The sequence below is a fragment of the Berghia stephanieae genome, chromosome 1 (assembly GCF_034508935.2).
Source record: "Berghia stephanieae isolate SIO BIC M18660-M18661 chromosome 1, UCSD_Bste_1.3, whole genome shotgun sequence".
Lineage (NCBI taxonomy): Eukaryota > Metazoa > Mollusca > Gastropoda > Nudibranchia > Aeolidiidae > Berghia > Berghia stephanieae.
Window position 1 is genome coordinate 45,153,808 of NC_088360.1, and position 23,298 is coordinate 45,177,105.

General features: G+C 36.4%; 3 protein-coding genes and 1 long non-coding RNA gene across 5 annotated transcripts in view; 2 read left to right on the forward strand and 2 right to left on the reverse strand.

The window, feature by feature from the left end:
- LOC144975924 (uncharacterized) overlaps window positions 1-23,298 on the reverse strand; it is a 437,885-nt gene that overhangs the window by 58,422 nt on the left and 356,165 nt on the right. The gene's annotated exons all lie outside the window — the stretch shown is intronic.
- On the reverse strand, window positions 3,852-6,737 carry LOC144975845 (uncharacterized). Its single transcript, XR_013645993.1, has 3 exons — window positions 6,582-6,737; window positions 5,383-5,562; window positions 3,852-5,054 (listed from the first exon to the last, which is right to left on the reverse strand). It is a non-coding gene; the product is annotated as an uncharacterized LOC144975845 (long non-coding RNA).
- On the forward strand, window positions 9,893-12,470 carry LOC144975831 (uncharacterized). Its single transcript, XM_078920022.1, has 2 exons — window positions 9,893-10,070; window positions 11,046-12,470. Exons 1-2 carry the CDS (start codon window positions 10,065-10,067, stop codon window positions 11,628-11,630), a joined length of 591 nt encoding a protein of 196 aa, XP_078776148.1. The 5' UTR covers window positions 9,893-10,064; the 3' UTR covers window positions 11,631-12,470.
- The window catches only part of LOC144964017 (fructose-bisphosphate aldolase-like), an 18,743-nt gene continuing 11,228 nt past the window's right edge, over window positions 15,784-23,298 (forward strand). Inside the window, exons 1-3 of the mRNA XM_078897965.1 lie at window positions 15,784-16,067; window positions 18,159-18,325; window positions 20,676-20,837. Coding sequence (XP_078754091.1) covers window positions 15,911-16,067; window positions 18,159-18,325; window positions 20,676-20,837 — 486 coding nt within the window. The 5' untranslated portion in view covers window positions 15,784-15,910. The remainder of the gene's footprint in view (window positions 16,068-18,158; window positions 18,326-20,675; window positions 20,838-23,298) is intronic.

Consider the following 23,298-nt stretch of genomic DNA (forward strand, 5'->3'; position numbering starts at 1 on the left):
ATCGATATTTGTATCCACTTGTGAATATTATGTGCATAGATGATGAGGGTCATGGCGGGCGAAAGACTGGAAATCCACGACCAACCTGAAACTGACATTGTACCAGTATGACGTGTGACAAATACACAGGAAGGGCTGTATCGAATTGTATCTTCAGTGACAAACAGGATCAATAGCTTGTTTCAAGTTATGGTAGAACATCAGTTTCTGCAAAGAATCTCCCAGTTGGAACAATTTTTGACTCTTGTCTCTGAAGATAAAGACTTTGACATTGTCGACATGACTGACTTAATACAGACAAATCCCCATTCTAACCCTCTTTCTGACTTTTCAGAGACACCAGACATTGTAAATGCACGTACTGACCAGAGACCACAGACATTATAAATACACACTCTGCCCAGACAGAGACCACAGAAGTTATGGACACACAGACTGACCAGACAGAGACCACAGACGTTATGGACACACAAACTGACCAGACAGAGAGACCACAGACGTTATGGACACACAAACTGACCAGACAGAGAGACCACAGACGTTATGGACACACAGACTGACCAGACAGGGACTCCAGATAACAGAGACAGTTAGACTGCGAAATTTTTCAAATGTGACTCTACACAGGAAATCTCATACAGAATTCCCTTAATACCTTTACTCATTGTCCATTTGTAAAATTTATTTTCATGTAATAAACACCAAAAAAGTAAATTTTTAACGTGGGTGGGGCTGTCACGTTACTGTAGAACGAGCTTAAGTCTCAATGGGATATTAGCTTTAGGCAACCACAAGTTGGTATTTTTCAAACCTGTTGCTATGCTATCTTGTAATGACAACGTCTCTCAGTCGCCAAACGTCACTAGCTATCCTTCACATAATGCAGGGTTGATTGTGTGAAGTACGTTTGGGGCCGGAAGATAACAAGGCATAGTGCAGGCTACTGTACTGTGTCAGTCCGTGAACGGGTGACCAATTCATAGTACAGAGAAGGCAAATCTGTTACTATATGTCCCAATAAAAATATAACACAGAGAAGGCCGAAACTGTGTTATACAGGTCGGTACAGAATAAAACAAATATAACACAGGAGACCAAACACTGTGTTGTAGAATATCAAAATTTCAAAGGTGGTCGGTCAGTGACGAAATAAAAAGGGACATTAAAGTCGTAATATCACATCCCAATAAAAGAGTGTGATAGTAAAAAGATGCCCGTTAACAATTGAGTCGGTCAAGTCTCTATCCAGATTCAAAAGGATAGTGCAAAGTCCTGTATGTAAAACAAATTTGAGAAGCATGGTTGTTCTCAATACTTGTTGGGTCGTGATCGGTATAGAGTGAAGTAGTGTTTATGCTACACATCTTCACGAAAAATCAGAGCAATGCTGTGTCAAGATTACAGAGGAGCAAGAAGACAAGATTTGTTTGTGTGTCTTTATATGTTACGGAATAGGTACATTTTGGTTGTCAAAACTTTCATTTTTATTTTGACATTTTCTTGATCTTTTAAAATAAAATTATAATTTAATTTAATCAACAGACTTGTTTAATAATTTAAAGATATACTTTTGTGGGGACCTTTTGTAAAATCATTAGTCCGATTGTAGTTGTAAATCTCTTTATATTCTAATGTCATAAAATCAGTGACACCACTGAATTCCTACCAGCGCTTTTACTCACCCAGTCCCTACCACCAGCGCTATTACTCACCCAGTCCCTACCACCTGAGCGGGGTTCCTGACCTCCCATAGTGGGCAGGGGGTTCATACTATGTCTTCTATCCCCTTATATCTGTTTTCCAACATGCTTTCTGTCTTTGTCTTGGAATGAGATTACTTGGTTTTGTCCTGGTCCTGGCTGAGAGGGAAGCAGTCGAATGTATAGTTAGTTTTGGGAGATGATATTTTTTTCATTGTAAATCATCTCTCTGTTATGTACTGTATTATGTTTTATTTATATATTATATTTGATTTGTTAACATTTGAGTGTATTCCTCTTAGTCGGGACCTGTGCTTGTGTCTGGATGAGACTTTAAGTACTTTGATGGTGTGCTCTTGGAATCTACATCTGTTTCCCATTTGAACAAATTCCCCTTTGTCTTACCTTTTCTTGGGTGCTTTAATTGAATTCTATAACTTTTTACTATCCCATTTCTTCCTTTTTACTGGCGCTGATATGACCTTGATGTGTTGCAAGCGCCGTAAAACCCTCAAAAACAAACAAACAGTCCCTACCAGCAGCGCTTCTACTCACTGAGTCATAGAGCTTTTACTCACTGAGTCCCTACCACCAGTGCTATAACTCACCGAGTCCCTACCACCAGCGCTTTTACTCACTGACACTGTCCCTACCACCAGTGCTATTACTGAGTTATAGAGCTTTTACTCACTGAGTCCCTATCACCAGCGCTTCTACTCACTGAGTCATAGAGCTTTTACTCACTGAGTCCCTATCACCAGCGCTTCTACTCACTGAGTCATAGAGCTTTTACTCACTGACACTGTCCCTACCACCAGTGCTATTACCGAGTTATAGAGCTTTTACTCACTGAGTCCCTACCACCAGTGCTTTTACTCTTCGAGTCCCTACCACCAGTGCTATTACCGAGTCATAGAGCTTTTACTCACTGAGTCCCTACGACCAGCGCTATTACTCACTGAGCCCCTACCACCAGCGCTTTTACTCACCGAGTCCCTCCCACCAGGGCTATTACAGAGTCATAGAGCTTTTACTCACTGAGCACCTACGACCAGCGTTATTACTCACCGAGTCCCTACCACCAGCACTATTACTCAGTGAGTCATAGAGCTTTTACTCATCGAGTCCCTACGACCAGCGCTTTTACTCACTGAGTCCCTACCACCAGCCCTTTTACTCGTTGAATCCCTATCACCAGCACTTTTACTCGCCGAGTTCCTACCACATGGCTATTACTGAGTCCCTAACACCAGCGCTAATACTATTAGCCACCAAATCCCTACCACCAGGGGGACAATATAAGCTCAAATTAGACCCCAAAAATTCTTACAGTGATGCAGAAAAAAACAACGAACAGATCTCTTTCAAATTTACACAAAATGTTTCTTACAACAAGATGGATAGGTTTAGCAATAGTCTTGAAAATAAATTTTTCAGAATTTTTTTTCGATTTCTTAGTGAAAATTTGGTGTGACTGACATGACAGGAAAAAAAAATTGATTTAAAAATTCATAAAACTGCTAAATTTTTGTTTAGCCCAAAACCCAACCATCATGATGCAAAACACATCATAAGAAAAATTCTGACCAAATTTGAAGACAATCTGATGGGAAACAATCCAGATGTGAATGTTAGAAAATCAGAGAATGACGCACAATGAAATTTTGAGAAAATGAAAAATTTGTCTTTAATTTGATAATAAAGCTAATTATGCAGACAAAGGCCAACATTCATCAAGTATAACCAATATGGAACAAGAAAACAGTAATATTTTATAAATTGATCAAATTCTGAAAAAAATTATTAACGATTCGCTCACCCATACCTCTAAGAAAAATAATTGCGAAATAATTTAATATCTGCTGTTATTCACCAAAAAATTACTTTAGTGGTCAAATATGCTTTATAGTTCTAAAATTCTTTAATTATATCTCATGAACGAATAATGTAATGTATAATTTGATGCTAAACACCAAAAATACCTAACTGAATTAAAAAAAAAAAACTTTTTCAAGGGCAACATAAGCTAAAATTAGACGTAAAACCCTAAAATTTCTAACATAGATGCACCAAAAACTAGCATATAAATTTCTTTCAAATTTAAACACAATGTTTCTTTCATAAATAGCTATATCATGAAAACTCTTGGAATAATTTTTTTAGAATTTTTATTTGATTTCAACTGAAAATTTAGCGCGGATCGACAGGAACAAATGAATTTTAAAATTTATAAAATTGCTAAATTTTAATTTACCCCCAAACACTTACATCATGATGTTTTTTTTTGTTTGTTTGTTGCTTTAGGTCTCTTCCAACACAATTGAGGTTATATGAGAGACCGCTGAAACAAAAAAACAAGCAATCTAACAAAAATAGTACAAATGTCAATCAAAAGCATAACCTAAAGATATCATAAGCTAAATTATAAATAACCAAGAACAAACAGGCAGAGGATTTACAGGAAAAAAAATATCCCCTGTCAAAAATACAATCACAAACCAAAGAAGCAGGATAGGCTAGTAAAGAGAAGAAGAAACGACATCACTATCGGATCGTACACCCATGCGAACATCATAGGTATATGATTCAAGGGTGATGCTCCCATCCAACCACCTGCACATCATGATGTAAAACACATCATAATCATAGAAAAGATTCTGAATAAATTTGAAGATAATTTAAAGGAAAATGATTGAGGTAGGATTGCTAGAAAATCAGACAAATGACATAAAACAGACATTTGAGAAAGCGCAAGCTTTTTCTATAATTTGACATAAAGTTAAAAGGCTGATTTTGCAGACAACTGAAAGAAATGATCCATCAAACTTTCAAAATATGACCGTAATAGGACAAGAAAACGAAAATTTTGTAGATTGATCTAAGTCTAAAAAAAATTATAATCGGTTCACTAACCCATACCCCTTAGATAAAAAAAAATGCTGTAAAATTGATTTTTTTACGCCCAGAGATAAAATAATTTTGTGGTCAAATATGATGTCATACCTTATGAATTCATCATTATAATCACAAAACCCAATTATTTACTGTATACAATAGGTTATACAGATGATTTCTAGATATATTAAATGATTTTTCAAAATATGATATGGCACGCTATCCTCATTTTTCATTTTTTTATTCTACTAGAGAGACAAGTCGTATAAAATTAGATATCTAGTCAAGTTGAACTGCAAAATCAATTCTATTTTAGACAATAAAACAGTTAAATAGTGCACTAGCTCTGAATAAAAAGCAATTTGCTTTCCCAAACCCTTGAAAATCTTACAGAAAAAGTCAACACTACTTGTTTGCCACCACTTTTTTTGTAGTTCCACAAAGAGGGTTGATCCTGCTCTGGATGGAAAAATTGAAATAAAAAAGAGACACATTTCATTAGCAATTTTTGGAAATGGCATTATTGTCATAAAATGCATTTGTCAAAGACATAGCAATTTTTAAAAAATGATCATTATTCACACCAACACACTTGAAATTTCATTGGTTTTACATCCATAGAACAAAACTCTTGGCAACAAACTATAGTCTGTCGTTGTTAATACATTCAGTAGTAATTCAATTCAAATGATGCTTTGCCATTTTCATTTAGAAAAATGAGCATTTATTTTATTGATCACCAATAAAAAATGTAAAGGCGCAATGGAGATTTGAAAACATTACTAACCATTGTCAAAAAGTGCATGCAGACACTCTGGTCTGCTGGCCCAGATGATGGTTTGCTGATTGATGAGTTTTGCCACAGGCAAAGGTTTGCCTCAACACACCTTGCCAGAATAGCCCTTGAGCCAGCATCTTTATGGATTGTCAGGACACCAGTAACGTCAACAGTGTTCTTTCATGTTAGCTGTCGATGAAAACAAAAAATTAAATTAAATTCACCACAGCAAAATAGGCACATACATGCCAATGCTAAAGTTTATAACAGTAACACTTCGCATGTTGAACGGGACATAACGTCTGTTAGGCGATATTACAATTACTTCGGACAGAGACAACGCAGTTAACGGCCAAGTACACATTTTACAACTGAGTCCGGTGAGAGAAAGTGAGCAAAGTGCCTTTTCCAAGGGCTCAACTATGTGCCGAGCGAGGCTCGAGCCCAGGACCTTCCGGTCCAAAAGCGAGTGTCATACCACTACGACATAGCCGTACGTAATTTTTAAAAATATAATAAAAATAATCACACTAATATAATTATCTCACATTGTCATCATCATAGGCATTTCAAAACTACTAATAATACTACCACTACAGATATCTTATCATTATAAAATATTACTCTCTCTCTCTCTCCCTCTCTCTCTCTCTCTCTCTCTCTCTCTCTCTCTCTCTCTCTCTCTCTCTCTCTCTCTCTCTCTCTCTCTCTCCATGAACATAACATACAAAACCCAATTTTCCGATATAAAAAAACAGCCCCCCCCCCCCCCCCCCCACAAAAAAAAAAAAAGTTTTGAAAAAGTATGGACGATGTGTCGGCCATAATAAAGATAATAACAATAACTGAATGAAAAGTATTTTTTTAAAGGACCCTGAGCCTGGAATGTCGTGAGTACTCGAAACCTCTTGATCGTGATAAAATTAGCAACCTTTTGACTGGGGATCGAACATTGAAACACCTGGTTTTAATCGCCTGACATGGAAGGATGATTTAAATTATTGGGGGGGGGGGGGGGGAATTAGTATTTTAATTTTTTTAATGCCCTGTTATTGTTATTTTTCACAAAATAAAGTAATTAAGTTAAGTAATTCGCGGTAGCGACAAATGTGTCGTCAGCTGATGCACAATCAACAAACACACAACCCCAAAGCATGTTTAGTTATAAAAATAAGAAATGAATTAAAATGTGCATTTCGTATGCTTACCTTGTAAACTGAGTATTCTGTGACTTGAAAAGAGTGAAGAATTACCAAAGTCCGTCAAAATCAACTTGTAATAATAGTTATAATGTGATTGTGATGAGATGAAGTGGTCACTTTTTGACTTAAAGATAATTCATTGTGCAGTTCTATCCGTATAAAATGTTATATTTTTAGTAATTACGCAAATTCTATTTTTAGTAAGAGTACAAATAAGCTCTGGCGTTATTTGCAGTGGTAGTACAAATAAGCGTAGCTTAAATCATATTGTACATTTGAAAGAAATATTTTGAAGCCACTTAAGGTCATCATATTTGCAAGTGCTGTTGCGATTGAAAAGTATTAATAATTAATGGCATATCATTATTTATTAATTATTACGATAAAAACAACACTTCATCATATCTAGTAAATTAATCTGCATGCGAATTGTCAGATTTTACAAAATAAGGGGGATGGGAGGATTTATGGAGGAACTTGGTTAAAATGAACATAGCTAATTTTTCTTGTTTTGTTTTTGTTATAACGTGTTCTCCAAACCAATCCATACTGTTGCAGTTTGACCATAAAAGATAGACGCAACATAATTTATGTGGTGTGAAATGGTCTTTGGTTATGGCTCCGTATCCAAATAATTATGTCCTATGACACGGAATATGAAAAAGATTGTTTAGTTATTGAACACCCATAGGAAGATATAACAAAATATACACTGGGCTACTGTTTCCTCCATCACACGGTTTCCTCGAACTGATGATTTGAAGATTCCAATTTTTTTCTTACTAGATACTCCTTGCTATCATTCCATTCTTTTTGCAAACACGATTACCTCGAACTAATTTCCCCCAGTCAACGAAAAAAAAATAAATAAATAAATAAAATAAAAGGATTTAATACAGAGTTTTTTTTTAATGGTCCAGTGATTTCGACCACTGATGATTTACTGTGACATTTACAGTTACGCATGTGTGTATCGTGTGTATTTATCTTCACTGCAGGCGTGTGTGATTATATATATATATATATATATATATATATATATATATATATATATATATATATATATATATATATATATATATATATATATATATATAGAAATAGATCAAAACACGATGGACGGGTGTATACAGTGGGCTGCATAGTATATAAAGATGATATCTGTGACCATGCGATATGAAAGGCATCTAAGAGGATCACCCAATCAGATAGTTCGCGCGACAAACGAATAACGTTTAATGTTCAGTGATGCTCCACTAACACGTACTGTTTACTCGTTTACTCGTCTTCTTACGTCGATCGAATATAAGGACAGCATCATCAAATCTATAGATGTTAATGAATGAAACCTAGTTGTACATTTTTGAGTGATTGCTTGTGTGTAGGATAACGTATTCATAATTTGGGTAAGTCTTTCTCTTTCTTTTAATTTTTTTTTCTTCCGAAGTTCTATATAGTTATTACATATCATTTTCTCACTTCCGATTCTTTTAAAAAAATTCTACTTCTACATTTCCAAACTTATTTTATTTAACTAAACGTTTATCTTTCTTTTTTGAATTATGTTTCGTGAGCTTTAAGATTCTTAAAGTCTTATTTGCTGTCTTGAACAAGTTATTCCAATTGACATCATACGTTTGTCCTTTATCTCTGTATATTTAGCTATCTAGTTATCTAGTTGGGTGGAATAGATTAGGTAGTGACATCTGTATTACAGTGCCACAATTTCGTATTATATTATGCATTTAAAGCAGATTTAAAAGATCGGAAATACGAACTTATGGTATATAGCAGTGAATACAATGTAAGGATAAAAAAAAAAAGAAGACGAAGAAAAAAAATTAAGACGGACTTTATATAGATAGATCTTATCGGGTAAAAGTACAATTTATGGATAAATATAAAGCGACCTCCGAAAGGGCGAGAAATTTTATGTGCTCAAAATGCCGTTTCTCAAACGGAAGACACCATACTATTATGTGAGTTACCTACTCTTTTCCCACTACAACATGGGTAGGAAATAATAGGAAATGCGATAACATTGTGAAAAAGGCAGACAAATAGACAAATACTATTTATAGATAAGAGAATGAGCTGTTCTGATTCAACAGACTAAATAAAATATGTTGGGTCAGATAGACAAATACTATTTATAAATAAGAGGATGCGCTGTTCTGATTCAACAGACTAAATAAAACCTTGTGGGTCAGATAGACAATAAATACTATTTATAAATAAAAGGATGAGCTGTTCTGATTCAACGGACTAAATAAAATCTGGAGGGACAGATAGACAAATTTATAGATTAGAGGATGACCTGCTCTATTTCAACAGACTAAATAAAATTTGGAGGGACGAACGTCCTCCCTTGTGAAGTCATTTTAAGATTTCAAAGAGAAGTCTCTGACTCCTGTCTATAAAAACAAAGGTTCATTCTCCACTGGTAGCCAACTCCCATAGTCCGGCCTCAATTCCCACAGGTATCTATCTCCCTTAGTCCCAGGTTCACTCCCACTGGTGTACATTTCCCTGTGTCCCAGGTCCACTCCCCACTGCTGCTAATTCCCATAACATTGTCGAATTTCGTCGGGTTTCGGCGGGTTTTGGCAGGTTTCGTAAAAAAAATAATCCTCCCCCCCCCCCCCCCCCTCTTTGGGAACCCGTCGACACCAATCGTCTCAGATTCACTCCCACTGCTGCCCACTTCCAATAACTGTCGGATTTCGTCGGGTTTCGTAAAAAAAAGGAATACCCCCTGTTTTTTTTTACGAAATCCGCCGAAACCCTTAGTCCCAGGTTCAGTCCCCACTGGTATACACTTCCCTGAGTCCCAGGTTCACTCCCCACTGTTGCCTACTTCCCATAACTTTGTCGGATATTGTCGGGTTTCGTCGGGTTTTATGCGGGTTTCGTAAAAAAGAATCACCGACTCAGTGTGCAATTACCCTCTTGTTTGGCTGTAAGATGTTGCTCAATCCTTTCTTTAAAAAATATAGCATTGTGGAGAACATTGTGCTTATTTGAGTAAATAAAAAAATTGATACGGCGCACAACTCTACTGAAAGATTTGAAAATTAGAAATGTATTTTTTACAGATAGATAAACAGATAACTTGATTTCCTTTTATAATTTAAAGTCAGTTTGAAAGTTCGTTGAGTCAAACAGATATCATAAAATATGTACCAACGACGACACTTGACTCCCAAAATCAACTAATTTTGACACTGTAAAAAGTTGTCAATTTGCGTCATCTATTTATGACATCAAGTATTATTATTACTTCCGTTGTGTTGTTTATTTAGCGGTGATCAGTGTTATTATGTATGTTCTAATTGCGTGTATGTTTGTGTGTGTGTGTGTGTGTGTGTGCGCGCGCGTGTGTGTGTTTGTGTTTGTGTGTGTGTTGTGTGTGGTGTATACATGTGTGTGTGGGTGTTGGCATTTTTCAGTAAATCGTGGCATTCATAGTGATATTATTCACTTGATCACATGAAGGTATTTCAATTTCAGTCGCCATTTTGATTCTTTTTTTACTATTAGGGTTAGCTCGAGATCGAGGATATTTCTTTTTCTATTAAGGTTAGTCATAAGTCTTAGTAAAGGTGCTAGGATGTTTGTTTTTTCCATAAGTTAAGTAAAGGGGAGACATTCCGAAAGCTCATACATCCCCAGTATTCTTTAAATTTGTATTTTCACCGTTGATATTTTGTCAGGCATTTATTTATTCAATTTGTCATTATATCTAGAAGTATTTTAAAAACTCTAGAACAAACCTTGATAGATTTGTGAAAGTTTAAAATCTCTTAATTTGACCATTGTTTTGATTTTCAGCCGCCATTTTGATTTGTTAAATATTGAAAGGTAGTGCAAAGCAGTCCGAGAGTTGTTTTTTTTTCTATTAGGGTTAGCTCGAGAGGTTAGTCATAAGTCTTATTAAAGGTGCTAGGAAGTTTGTTTTTCCATAAGTTAAGTAAAGGGGAGACATTCCGAAAGCTCCTACATCCCCAGTATTCTTTAAATTTGTATTTTCACCGTTGATCTTTTGTCAGGCGTTTATTTATTCAATTTGTCATGATTTTTTCTACTAGGGTTAGCTCGAGACCGGATGATGTTTTTTCCTATTAGGGTTAGTCATAAGTATTATTAAAGTGCTAGGGTGTTTGTTTTTCCTATTGGGGTTAATTAAAGGTACTAGGTTTAATTTTTTCTTGGGGTTAGTTGAGGGAATATATTATTAAATATATTATTGGGCCACACAGAAAAATCAACCGAAGATATACCAAATTACACAGACAACGTTGTTTACCAATCTGCCCTCATTAAATGATGGTGAGTACGTATCGAATGAAAATAGTTCTTTCCCCGCGAAATTGCGGGCTTTTTACTAGTATCTATCATAAGAATTCAATGTAATGTTGCACTACCTATGATGATAACAATTTAATTTATATTTTCGCTTATCATTTTCAGATCCCAATGAGCCATCCATTCCCAGTAAATGTGCTCCGGCGCCATTTGTCAACAAAAACCAACGAATTCATAACCAACCACCGATATCTTGGTCATCGGGGTTACATTTCCAAACATCACTGCCAACACTCCACATGTACGAAAGTCAGTCTTGGAGCTGCTGTTTACTTCAATGGAGTTATTTCCTATCTTGTCGCTGAAGTGTTCGATCAGTGCAGTGTGGGTTCAGACTCCAATACACGTGGGGATTCTTTGGGCGAAAAGCACAGTAAAGGACATGCAATTTATCCAAGAAAGATAACACCAGAGACCATTCTGGCAGGTGTTGTTAACGACCAAGAACTAACAGAGCTGTTTTCAAAATCGTCGCGTGCTCTCCGAATTCCTAGCAAAAATATAAATTATTTACATTTCATTAATGGCATTGATAAATATAGAAAAAGAACACCTCTTGTATGTTCACTGGAAAATTTTGTGACAGTTGCCAGGAATGGTGATTTTGTGTCGGACATACAGACTGCCATTTTCGTGAAAACATTCGTGATATTTGTATATTTAGCATTTTTTGCATGCGTTTTAATATAGCTATAAACATGAATGAATAAGTAAATAAATAACAACTACAAGGACCAGGCAGAGGATATTGATTTTAATTTTTGTGATTCATCGAAGATTTATTTAACATGCGACAACGTTTTTTTTTGTGTGTGCATTTTTTTTTTTTTGGAAAGAAATCATCAAATAAATTAAGACATAGGCCCATCAGAGTAAAGACCAGCGCGAAGAGCGCTAAAGGGATAATAACAATTGTGACCCCAGTTCAGTACAAAACACTATCTGCCAGATTTAACAGACAGTGACCCAATCACTGTTGGGTGCCAAAAAAAAAAAAAAAAAAATAAAGATCAGAAAGATCAGAATCAAATTTTGGCTCTGGCCAGAATAAATAAGTTCACACGTAAATCGAATGCTTGCCTCAAATAACAATAGGGATCTCTCATTATATTCTGTTGAAACCAATTTTTAATGTACGCTTTTTATAGAAGAAGAGAAGATTATAATTAAACTTTCCTTTTGTTACTGGGTTTAAAACAGTTAAAATACTGATACTGATACAATAATTATTGACTCACAGCATTATTACATCGCCTTTGCATAATTTAACCAGTTAATTGCATACTGCAGAAAAACTTAATATTTGGCCAGAAAACTCTTCCTACAAATATCGATCTATGACCCCTCATCTTGGCAAACATTCTCACACCTGGGACTTACCGAAATCCCAGGTTTGAGTTTTTGCCAAGATGAGGGTAATAAAAATCGATCGATATTTGAAGGAAGAGTTTTCTGGCCAAGATTTTTTATATGAATTTTTCCACAGTACGACAGTTAACTGGTTAAATGAAATTTCAAGATAATCAACGCGATCCGTTTGTGACGAGACTGGTCGTCGGGGGACATGCGGGATGCAGACTTCACAACCTCACGCCATTGATCATGGTCTCTGGAGTTTTCTCTAGAAGGCTGTAAAGATCCAGGCCTCTCTTCTCTTTGATGTTGTCTTGCGACAGTTTTTTTTTCAGTCTTCCCCTTCTCCTCTGTCCCTCCATCAAGCCCCTGCATGACAGTCTTGCACAGGTTATCACGGCGGACAGTGTGTCCGAACCATGACAGTTTCCTTCTATTCAATATTGACAACAGTGGTTTCTCTAATAGTATATCCTTATTTGTCCTGTGCTCCAAATATGAAACTCACAAGATTTCCCGATAGCATTTATTTTGAAAAGCATAGATTCGTTTTTCTAGATCTGCAGTTAGAGTCCATGTTTCGCAGCCATAGAGCAGGATGGATAGTATTAGCGATCTGTAAAATATTAACTTAACTCCAAAATCAATGTTGCTTTTCCATATTGTGTTAAGTCTTTTCACGGCTGCTGTTGTCATTCCAATCCTAGCTTTCACCTCTGCTGTGTTAGTCCCATCTTTGGTGAGCTACACACCCAAGTATTTAAATGAGGTGACTTGCTTTACCCTCCTTCCGCACTAGGACAAAACTGTCCCGGGACAAATTTGTCCTGTCCCACTGGAGAAAACTTCTATTCAAAAGGGGTTCCGCACTAGGACAGGACTGTCCCAGGACACACCTGCGCGAATGCATTATTTTTTTATTTTTTTTACAAGATTCAAAAGTTTTTTTGTAGGCAATTGCAACTCTAATAATTCACATTTTATGAATCAACATAAGATACGACATGACGATAATGATTTTTTACACTGTACAATGGGATTTGTTTACATAAGATTTATATAATCATGAAATATTCTTATAGCAAGAGTAATATTATTGCTGCTGCTACTACTACCACTACCACTACCACTACCACGACTACGACTACGACTACTACTACTACTACTACTACTACTACTACTACTAACTACTACTACTACTACTACTACTACTAGTAATGGATGAAATAGAGGTTGCATATTTCTGTGCTTTACCACGTGGAAAAAAAAAAGACAAATTGAAAGAGAAAACAATATTGGGTGCATCCTTTAATGACCCAAATATTGCTCAAGGGTCAATTCCGTAGACTCTATGGTGATCTCCGATCTTATCTTAAAATGACTTTCTTGGAATCACCTCATTTTACCCAGGTGCAAATGAGTACCAGTTCGCTGATGAAAGTAATCTTTGACGGACTAGCATCATTCAAGAGGATAATAGAAAGTCAGCATGCTTCGTGCCCGAAAGGCATCAGTTGAGTAAGTCACCTCGCCTAGCTCAATTTGCGGCGCTGCACTGCGGCTGACGCCTGGTTATACCTTGTCCTAGCTAAATTTGCGGCGCTGCATTGCGGCTGACGCCTGGGTTATTCCGGTCTTACCTTGGAATAGACCCTCGAGAAAAATTTCCCCTATGGGATGAAAAAATGAATTTTATTATTTTAAATTTTAAACCGTTATCTGTCTGCTCAACGCCACAGAAACATGGATAAGTTCCGGATTTATAAGCTTAGGAGGCAAGATGGCCTATGGTTAGCGCGTTGTACTCTGGACTCAGAGGTTCTGTGTTCGATTCCGACCGAAGCCAACTTGTACTTTCTAGAGCAAGAAAATTTACTCCAATCACTCACTCCATTCAGGTGTAAAAGGGTACCTGTCAAGCTGGGATAGTAGTCTGCGATAGACTACAGACTAGCGTCCCGTTCAAAGGTTTTCAAACAAATACGTTAATTGTCCGCTTCACGCTATTGAAACCGGAATAACTCCTGCACCATTGGCTACAAGGCTCTAAAGGACTTAATTTGTTTTACAATGAGTCCAAGTGGCTCAGAAGGACTTACTTAAAAATATTTTCATTGAGAATTCCCGAAATAAATAACGATAAAGATAATTGATCCCACAAGTTACCGAATAGATGTGCGACCGGTTTTAGACACGTTACTGCTGTGTCACAAAGTGTGACACTTCTTAAATTATATTTATAAACATACTTTTTTAAATTGCCGAAAATATTTATGTTGCTATGCCTTCTGTACGTGGTTTCATCACATAGAATTATTTTTTGAATTGTTCTTGCTTTTTTATATTCAGAATTGAAATAAATAAATAAATTATAACTGTGAAATTGAATGTAAGCTTCAGTTTAATATACGAAAACAGATAAAATGGACGTTTCGGGTTTCCCCTTCATCAACAACACATGATGAATTAAAAACTACAGACGAATGAGATAATGTGGTAGTGGCGCTGTTAAGATGCATAAACAAAAACATTGATGGGCAGGAAATTGTTTGCTACTTTGTGAGGAAGCACGAATTAAAATAGAGCAATAGAAATTTATAAAAGGTGCGTACTTAATTATGTCAAAAGAGGGGAGGCGGGGAGGAACTGTGTAATGCATTATAGAAAGTGAACTAAAATAAAGTGTGGACTATTGTTGGAAAATAAATACAACGGAATTGGAAATAAATACAAAATATAAGGGATGTAGGTATTAATATATTAGTGGCATTAGCCACAGCAGAAGCAACAATAGAATAGTAGTAGTAATAGTAGTAGTAGTAGTAGTAGTAGTAGTAGTAGTAGTAGTAGTAGTAGTGTATAGTAGTAGTAGTAGTAGTAGTAGTAGTAGTAGTAGTAGTATAGTAGTAGTATAGTAGTAGTAGTAGTAGTAGTAGTAGTAGTAGTAGTAGTAGTAGTAGTAGTAGTAGTAGTAGAGTGTAGTGGTAGTAGTAGTAGTAGTAGTAGTAGTAGTAGTAGTAGTAGTAGTAGTAGTAGTAGTAGTAGTAGTAGTAGTATAGTAGTATAGTAGGGTGCAGAAAATAAAGACAGGCATTTCAATCTTGACACGGCGCCGCCAAGTCTGGGACTTTTTTGTCCTAGTGCGGAAGTCTGCTATATTTTTCTACTATCACAAACGATATGAACACGGGACTGGGACAGTCCTGTCCCGTTGATTTTGTAGCATTTCACAACGGCTTGGGACACAACGGGACTGTTTTGTCCCGTCCCAATAGGTGCGGAAGATCTCTCTAAATTCTATATGTTACAGATTTGGGACAGGACTGTCCCGGGACAGTCCTGTCCTAGTGCGGAAGAGGTCTTAGGTTTGACATTGCCTCTCGTCTGAGGATTGTCTGGGCTGTTCTCTAGAATTTGCAACTTTTCGGAATTGATATCCATCCCGTAAAAAGGCGAAAACTGTAAATAGCTGTCGCACCTTTTGAAACTCATATTGAACGTTGCATATATGTCAAATAAGTTAAGGAGGGGAAATAAATATTTATTGCTCTTGTTTAAGTTCTAGAATAAGAGAACATCAAATCAACATCATTGCGCAGTAGGCAATTCCCAAAACAATGTCACGCTTTGCTGAATACTTGCCTCCCAACAAAGCATCAGAGCTTTCAGGAATTGCAAGCAGGCTTACCGCACCTGGAAAAGGGATCTTGGCTGCAGACGAGTCAGTTAGTACATGTGGTAAAAGATTGCAGGAAATCGGCGTGGAAAACAGTGGTAATTATGAGTTAATTATCGACCCAGAGTTCAATTATATTGTTAACGGTAATACTCGCCAGTTGCTTTGCATTGAAACAACCTTTAGTAAAATACATATGATCACGAGACTGGACGTAACTTCCAAGGTTTAGTTCAGTTATATCTGTCTATTAGATAGGCTGTCTGAGCAAAAGTTTCTGTGTCTCTGGGCCAGATTGTCATTAATTAATGAGGCCAGGGTATGAGTCTGTTTAACTGTTGCTAGCAACAGCAACAATTAACTTGTAGGACAAGACATGGCGCCGGTTAGGCGATATATTTTTTATCTGACAGAAATAGAGTTGTTTATAGCCATGTAAAAAAATGAGCATTAACATATCGCAAGATATACTAAACGTGCTCAAAGCACTTTAAATGGGGTCCTTAGCCAACAACAACACGTAACGTTAGGCGATATTGCAATTTTTTCCCCGACAGAGACCACGCTGTTATCGGCCTGCTCATTTGAACTTGAGTAAGGTGAGATATGAGTAAAGAACCTTTTCCAAGGACTCTAATATGCGCCGCTCAGAGCGGAACTCAAACACAGGACATTCCAACCCCAAGGCGAGTGCCATAAATCAAGATCACATAGCCGCATATTTAGTGGATGTTACTCTGTTTAGAAGCTCATAATTTTATTTTTGATTAACAAAGCACTCACTCATCGTGTCACTTTAAGGCGACTTTATAAAGGGGGCCATATATATATTTTTTAAAAACCCATGAGGGCAACGTAAATCCAACGTATTCCAGCATCTTTAAGGTTCATGAGATACATTGAAAAGGAAAACAAAATACTGCTACATTGCTGTAAATTAATTGTAATAATTCATCATCCAAAGCCTATAATATGGGAGATCTGCAAGGGGTTTGATCGACGTGCTATTATTTGCAGCTCTGATCACCCAAATTGTTATGGGCTCATTGTTGTAATGGAAATACTGTCACTCTCAAACCAACGCAAAGCATTGTCCATAATGCTAAATCACGCCCACAATTGTGTTGGGCTATTAGACCTGCTAATGAACAACTATGATATTATTTATAGCCATCTTCAGTACAAACCAACCAACAAATCAGCCAGCCCTCCTGTTTGTAAGAATTTTATAATTATTTACAATTTGCAACAATGTTTGACACAGTGATGGTTAGAATAACATTAAATTAGTACAGGGCCAAATAATATTTTAAGGTTGCTTGTTTCAAAACATTGCCAATATCGTTGATTGTGTGCCTTTCAGTAATATACTCACCAGTTCTGCCCGCCACTTCAAGCATACCGACAAAGAAAACTATGTGTAGATAACCTTAAATTATGTTTATATAGTCTGATTATGAGGATTAAATAAGAACTGTGTAGTTACCCAACTCTTTCAACGCTGGGTGACGTGATATGTATTCATTCTAATCATAACATCGAAAGCCGATATTTTGGCGACAAGGCATATATTGACGATAGTCATCGATTGATATTTTACTTATGTCAATGATATGTGCGCAGGCGGAACGTACGAGAATGTCAGTATATACGTTATGTGGGCGGTCGACTTGGGCTCTTTACAATTACAATGCTTTCGTCGGGGTTAATGTCAAAATAAGCTTAAATCAGTAATGTGGAAACGAAAACAGGACAAAGCGCCAGAGTCCTTAAGGAAAGATTCTTGATCATAGCTAACTTGAATACATGTTGACTCTAGATTCTGAGCACTGTTACAATTTTATGAAACTTTTTATGGCAAAAAGGGCATTGTTTTCAAACAACGGAATAGTGTATTTGTATAATTGAGTCAAGACATTGTGAAAAAAAAAAGAAACTTGAAGTCCAGCTTACTGTAAGTCAAGCATATCCTAAAGATGGATATGCGCCTACTTTACTCCACCTATGCGAATATCATCAATTTTCTTTTTCTTTTTTTTCCATTACCAAACTTGATGCAATTTCAGAGGGACTTACTGTAAGTCAAGCATATCCTAAAGATGGATATGCGCCTACTTTACTCCACCTATGCGAATATCATCAATTTTCTTTTTCTTTTTTTTCCATTACCAAACTTGATGCAATTTCAGAGGAAAACAGAAGGCGGTATCGAGAGCTGTTGTTTTCCACCAACGACTCGCTTAACGAACACATCTCAGGTGTCATTCTATTTGATGAAACAGCCAGGCAAAAGGACAGCAATGGGACGCCTCTCATCAAATTATTGGAGCAGAAAGGCATTATTCCTGGAATCAAGGTGTGCATAGCATATATTAAAATATATCAATAAAACAGCCTTTTACATTTGGACCAGAAAACGTTTGTTTAACATATCTTTGGATAGTTAAAGATCACCTCCCATTTGTCCAAAGAAAAAAAAATGAGCCCCATAAAAAAAAACAACAACAAAAATAAAAATTTATAAACGAAAAAAACTCCAAACAGAACAGACAAATTAAAAACAAACAAACAACCAAGCCAAACAGAAAAAAAGAAAAAACAAAACAAAACAAAACAAACAAACAAACAAAAACAAAAACAAAAATAAAAACAAAGCAAACCCCAAAACAAATCCTCCCCCCCCCCCCCCCCCCCCCCCCCCCAATTAAAAACAACAAAAATAAAACAACAAAAGAATAAATCATTAATGTAAAAAATGAAAAGAAAACCTCGAAACATTTAAAGAATTATCAGCATTGTAATTTTGACAAGTTGGAGATCACCACTATCTATGTCCTGTGTGATGTGTAAAGTAAAACTTTTCTGGTAGAAAATGAAAAATTAAGTGTTTCGTCATTGTACTATTGGTTAGATTTCTCTGCCAAGTTGAGGTTCATAAAAATAAAACATTCCTATCAGTATTGGGGTTCTATAGCCAGTTTGTAGAGCGCTCACTCCACACGCAAAGGGACTGAAATCGATACTAAGTGAAGTCAGGATTTTTTCCCGACCCCCTGTTCACCCAGCAATGATTGGGAATCTGGATCAGTCAGATCTGGTGGAAAGTACTTTGCTACAGAAATAAATGGAAACTAACTCTATGTGTTCCGTACTTTTATTTGATTTAATGAGTTGCCTCTCTTGGATAGATAATCTGACGACAGTGCACATTAATTATTGCGATTGCCGCACTTTGGTCGATAAGCCAACAACGAAACTGGTAATGTGAATGCTTTCATAACTGTTTTTCAGTTTGTAATACACATTCTCTTGTTGGGATCTAACATAGGAAATACTAGTGGTTATCATTTGCACGGTGTCACTGAGGCTTATGATCTGCTCCATCTTGTTCGCAGGCTCAGGGCGTCGTCAAAACACTGTAATCAGGATAAGCATTCGGGCGAATGTGACAGATTTGACCAGCTTGTGATTACATAATATCACACAAAATATTACATATACTGTCTACTGTAAAAACATTACACAAGATTGACTACTGTTGTTACTAATGATAGGGGAACTTTCTTGTCTCTGTTTCTTGCAAATACTCTTATAATGTAAACAAGTGTACAATACAGTGCTAGACGAAGTAGAAAGGGGGAAAAATAGCAGAAAATCATTCTGATAAACAAAATGGTAATTTTTCCGTTTTGAAAGCCACTGGATGATGCACAACTTTCCGGATTCTTATCTTCCATCAACACACAAGTGTTCACTAACCTCTTATTTCGGTAGTTTCACTTAAGACGTTTATGATCAGTAGGATTGAAATAATACGGTTTTCCCCTAGCCACTTTAAATTGTCATTGTCATGTATGGATTGAAAAAAAAAGAAGTGCATACTCTTGCGTTCAAAACGAAATGAACTGAGTTGCCAATGAACTATCATTTAAAAGATATCCTGATACATGATGATGCTTGATAAAAAATATTCTTATTAAAGACATCTAAAGTATAAAAGACTCGTATTGAATATTTGAGTGCTCGAGGAGATGACGTTTGAGAACTGCTAAACCATCAGGTTAGAAAATGAGCTGACACTCTCGAGTATTCTTTTTGACACCTTGGAATGACCACAGAAAATTATATGTTTCAAAACACTGTGAGGCAAACAAGACAAGAATTTTCTTTCTAAAGTCACAAAAAGTGACAAAAAAGGCAGGCTTTCTCTCTAATAAATGATAAAAATGTGACCTAGCAGGTTTAGAACGTCAACCTCCTAAATTTATGTTATTACATCAAGTACAATGGGTATTCCTGCTATCAATATTATAAGCCAAGTATCCATCCTTCAATCAGTATCACGATCTCGTTATCTATTTTCTTCCCTCCTCTTTGTCTTTATATTCTCTTCCATTTACCTCTCTCCCGGTCTCTTTCCCTTCCTACTTTTGACATGGATATTTTTTTATGGAACTCAGTTGTAGACTTTGTGGCTGGATCAGGTTTGTCAACCCCCCCCCCCCCCCCCCAACAAAAAAAAAAAAAAAGAAAAAAAAAGCAAAAAAAAAAAACCAAAAAAAAAAAAAAAAAAAAAAAAAAAACCCAAAAAAAAAAGCAAAACAAAAGAAAAAAAAGGAAAAAATACAAACAAACAAAAAACAAAACAAAACAACAACAAAAAACACTTATCCCAGTCCACGACGCTTTGATCCTCATGTTTTCAGGTAGATAAAGGTGTGGTGAACCTTGCCGGCACAACGGACGAATGCACCACTGCAGGTTTGGATGGACTGAAAGAACGATGCGACGAATACAAACGGATGGGAATACATTTTGCCAAGTGGAGATGCGTGCTTAAAATATCACAACATACTCCATCATATTTGGTGAGAATAATAGAAAGTCTTAGACTTATTATCAATCGATTACCGTCGAATGGGGTGATTAAGGCGAGTTGGGAGTGACTAAGACAAGCCCCCAAATGTGCCCCCTTTCAGAGATTGAAAATCATTAAACGAATATGGTAAAATGGACATCGTTTAATAGATTTCTCACACTTTAGAAAAATAACATCGGACAGGATACATCATATACAGATGTCTTTAAACCACTTTAAAATATTTATATGATATCTATATATTGACATTAATATCTAAACTGAGGGAAAGGTTGAAATATATCAAGATTTACATTTTACCATATTATTGTTTAATACTTTTCACTCTTGGGGTCACATTTGGGGACTAGTTTTAGTCGCCACAAAGTGGCCTTAGTCAACCCATTCCACGGGAATCAGAATAAGCATTAAAAATAGATTTAATAAATTTTCATAGGTGTACCCTTGTTAAGCTCTTTGACTTTTAAGTCGTTGCAAGGCCTCTGTTCATCATCAGCAATAAACATAATATTCTTATTTTTAACAAAATATGATTGTGTTTTGATATGAAATGTGAGTAGTTTTATAATAGTATTATACGCGGAGTCCCGAAAGCTCAGTTGGTAGAGCAATCGCTTCACTCCCAGAGTGGCAGATGGACGTGTATCGATTCTGGGCACGATTTTTTTTCTTCTGATCCCTTGCCTATCCAGCAGCTGAGACTATTAGATCTGACGGAAAGTACCGTCCTTCCAAAGAATTAGCAAGCAATTATTTTGTCCCTTTACTGCTATAGAAATAGGGTAAACTCCGGCTGCATGTAAATTACTTTACTTTTTGTAGAATTATGGCTGAGGGAAGAGGTATGTAGCTCAATCGATTAATTCAGAAAAGTGAGTGGTACGGGCACTTATGTAAATAATAAAAGAAAATGAAATGAATAGAAAAGTGCCAGAAAACAATAGAGAATTTTTCAAAATCTTCGCGGCGATGGGGCTCGAACCTACGACTTTACTGGCGTCGACTATATAGCGTCCTTCAGGCGGCCAGGCGGAGCTGTCATACCAGTAAGGTTATGGGTTCGAGCCCCCATCACCGTGAAGTTTTAAAAATTCTCTTTTGTCTTCTGGCACTTTTCTACTCACTTCATTTTCTGTTATTATCAATATAAGTGCCTGCTCCACTCGCTTTTCTGAATTATTATTCACCCCAAATATCGGAGCTGATTCAATGTCTCAATCGTCTCTATGTTATTGTTATATTATTATGTTTGTGTTGAGAATAGAGCTTAATTATCAGTTGTTAACACACTTCATGGAGTTTGTATGAGTTGAACCTATGACCCGAAGAAGTCGGGAGACTGACTCAGGATAGACGCTACGTTTGAAACAACTTTTTGGGGGAGCGGTTGATGGCGTCGGCTGAATAGCGTCCTTCTCGCGGCCAGACAGAGTTGTCGTACCAGTAAGGTCGTGGGTTCGAGACCCCATCGCCGCGACGTTTAAAAAAATAAATTCTGGCACTTTTCTGCTCACTTTATTTTCTGTTATTATCAATCGGTTAATTATCCAAATTAAACCCCAACAAAATATGTATCGATTAATATTTATTTTGCTTTCATATACACAGCTAGAGGTGATTGTGTAACTGGGTATTTATTGGCTAAAAGTATTATGCTATATACCAACAGGTAGTGGTTGTAGTTAATTGTTGTTATACCCGTCACGCTTCAGAAACAAAGAAGCTCTAACTGTTGGGCCTAACGTCTCTGGAAACAACAGACCGTTTTGATTACCCCCCCCCCCCCTTTGTTTTTTGTCTTGACGATCTTTTGTGCGGCAAAATCTAGAAAATCCTGAATGACCAGAATTCTATCGGGCGAACAAATTTTAAAAAAATGTTCTCTATTTTAAAAATTGTTTAAATGCACACAATGGTATTGAGACTAAATAAAGGCATGATGCATTTTTAAAACTCACCTCATCTCATTCTCCTGACCGAGGTGGTCGTAGAGGAGACATGAGAGATGACTTTGTAGTAAGGGCCCTCCATCTAGATCCGTCCTCAGCTCTCCTTTCGTGTTGGGCTGTTTATCCTTGTCCATTCCTTTACATTTTAAAACAGATGTATTAAACTTTTATAACGATGATATAAGAAATCTTTTGTTTTTGTTTTTGGCATTAAATTTGCATAGCGGAAAGTACGCAAAAAACATATATTTTTATTTTTCCCATCTTATCATACACCATTCAGTAAACAACTCCTCTTATTGGATTACAACTCGGAAATAATATTCCTATTTCTTTAAGAAAATCTATTCCCCCCCCCCCTCCCCATTAAGTTTGGTTTTCAGTAAATGGTTTTAATCACTCATAATCGATATTCTAAAACGAGTCACATTTTAAATTGTATTATGGACATCCGAAAAAAAAAAATGGGGACGAATGTAATGCGGGTGTATAGAAATAAAT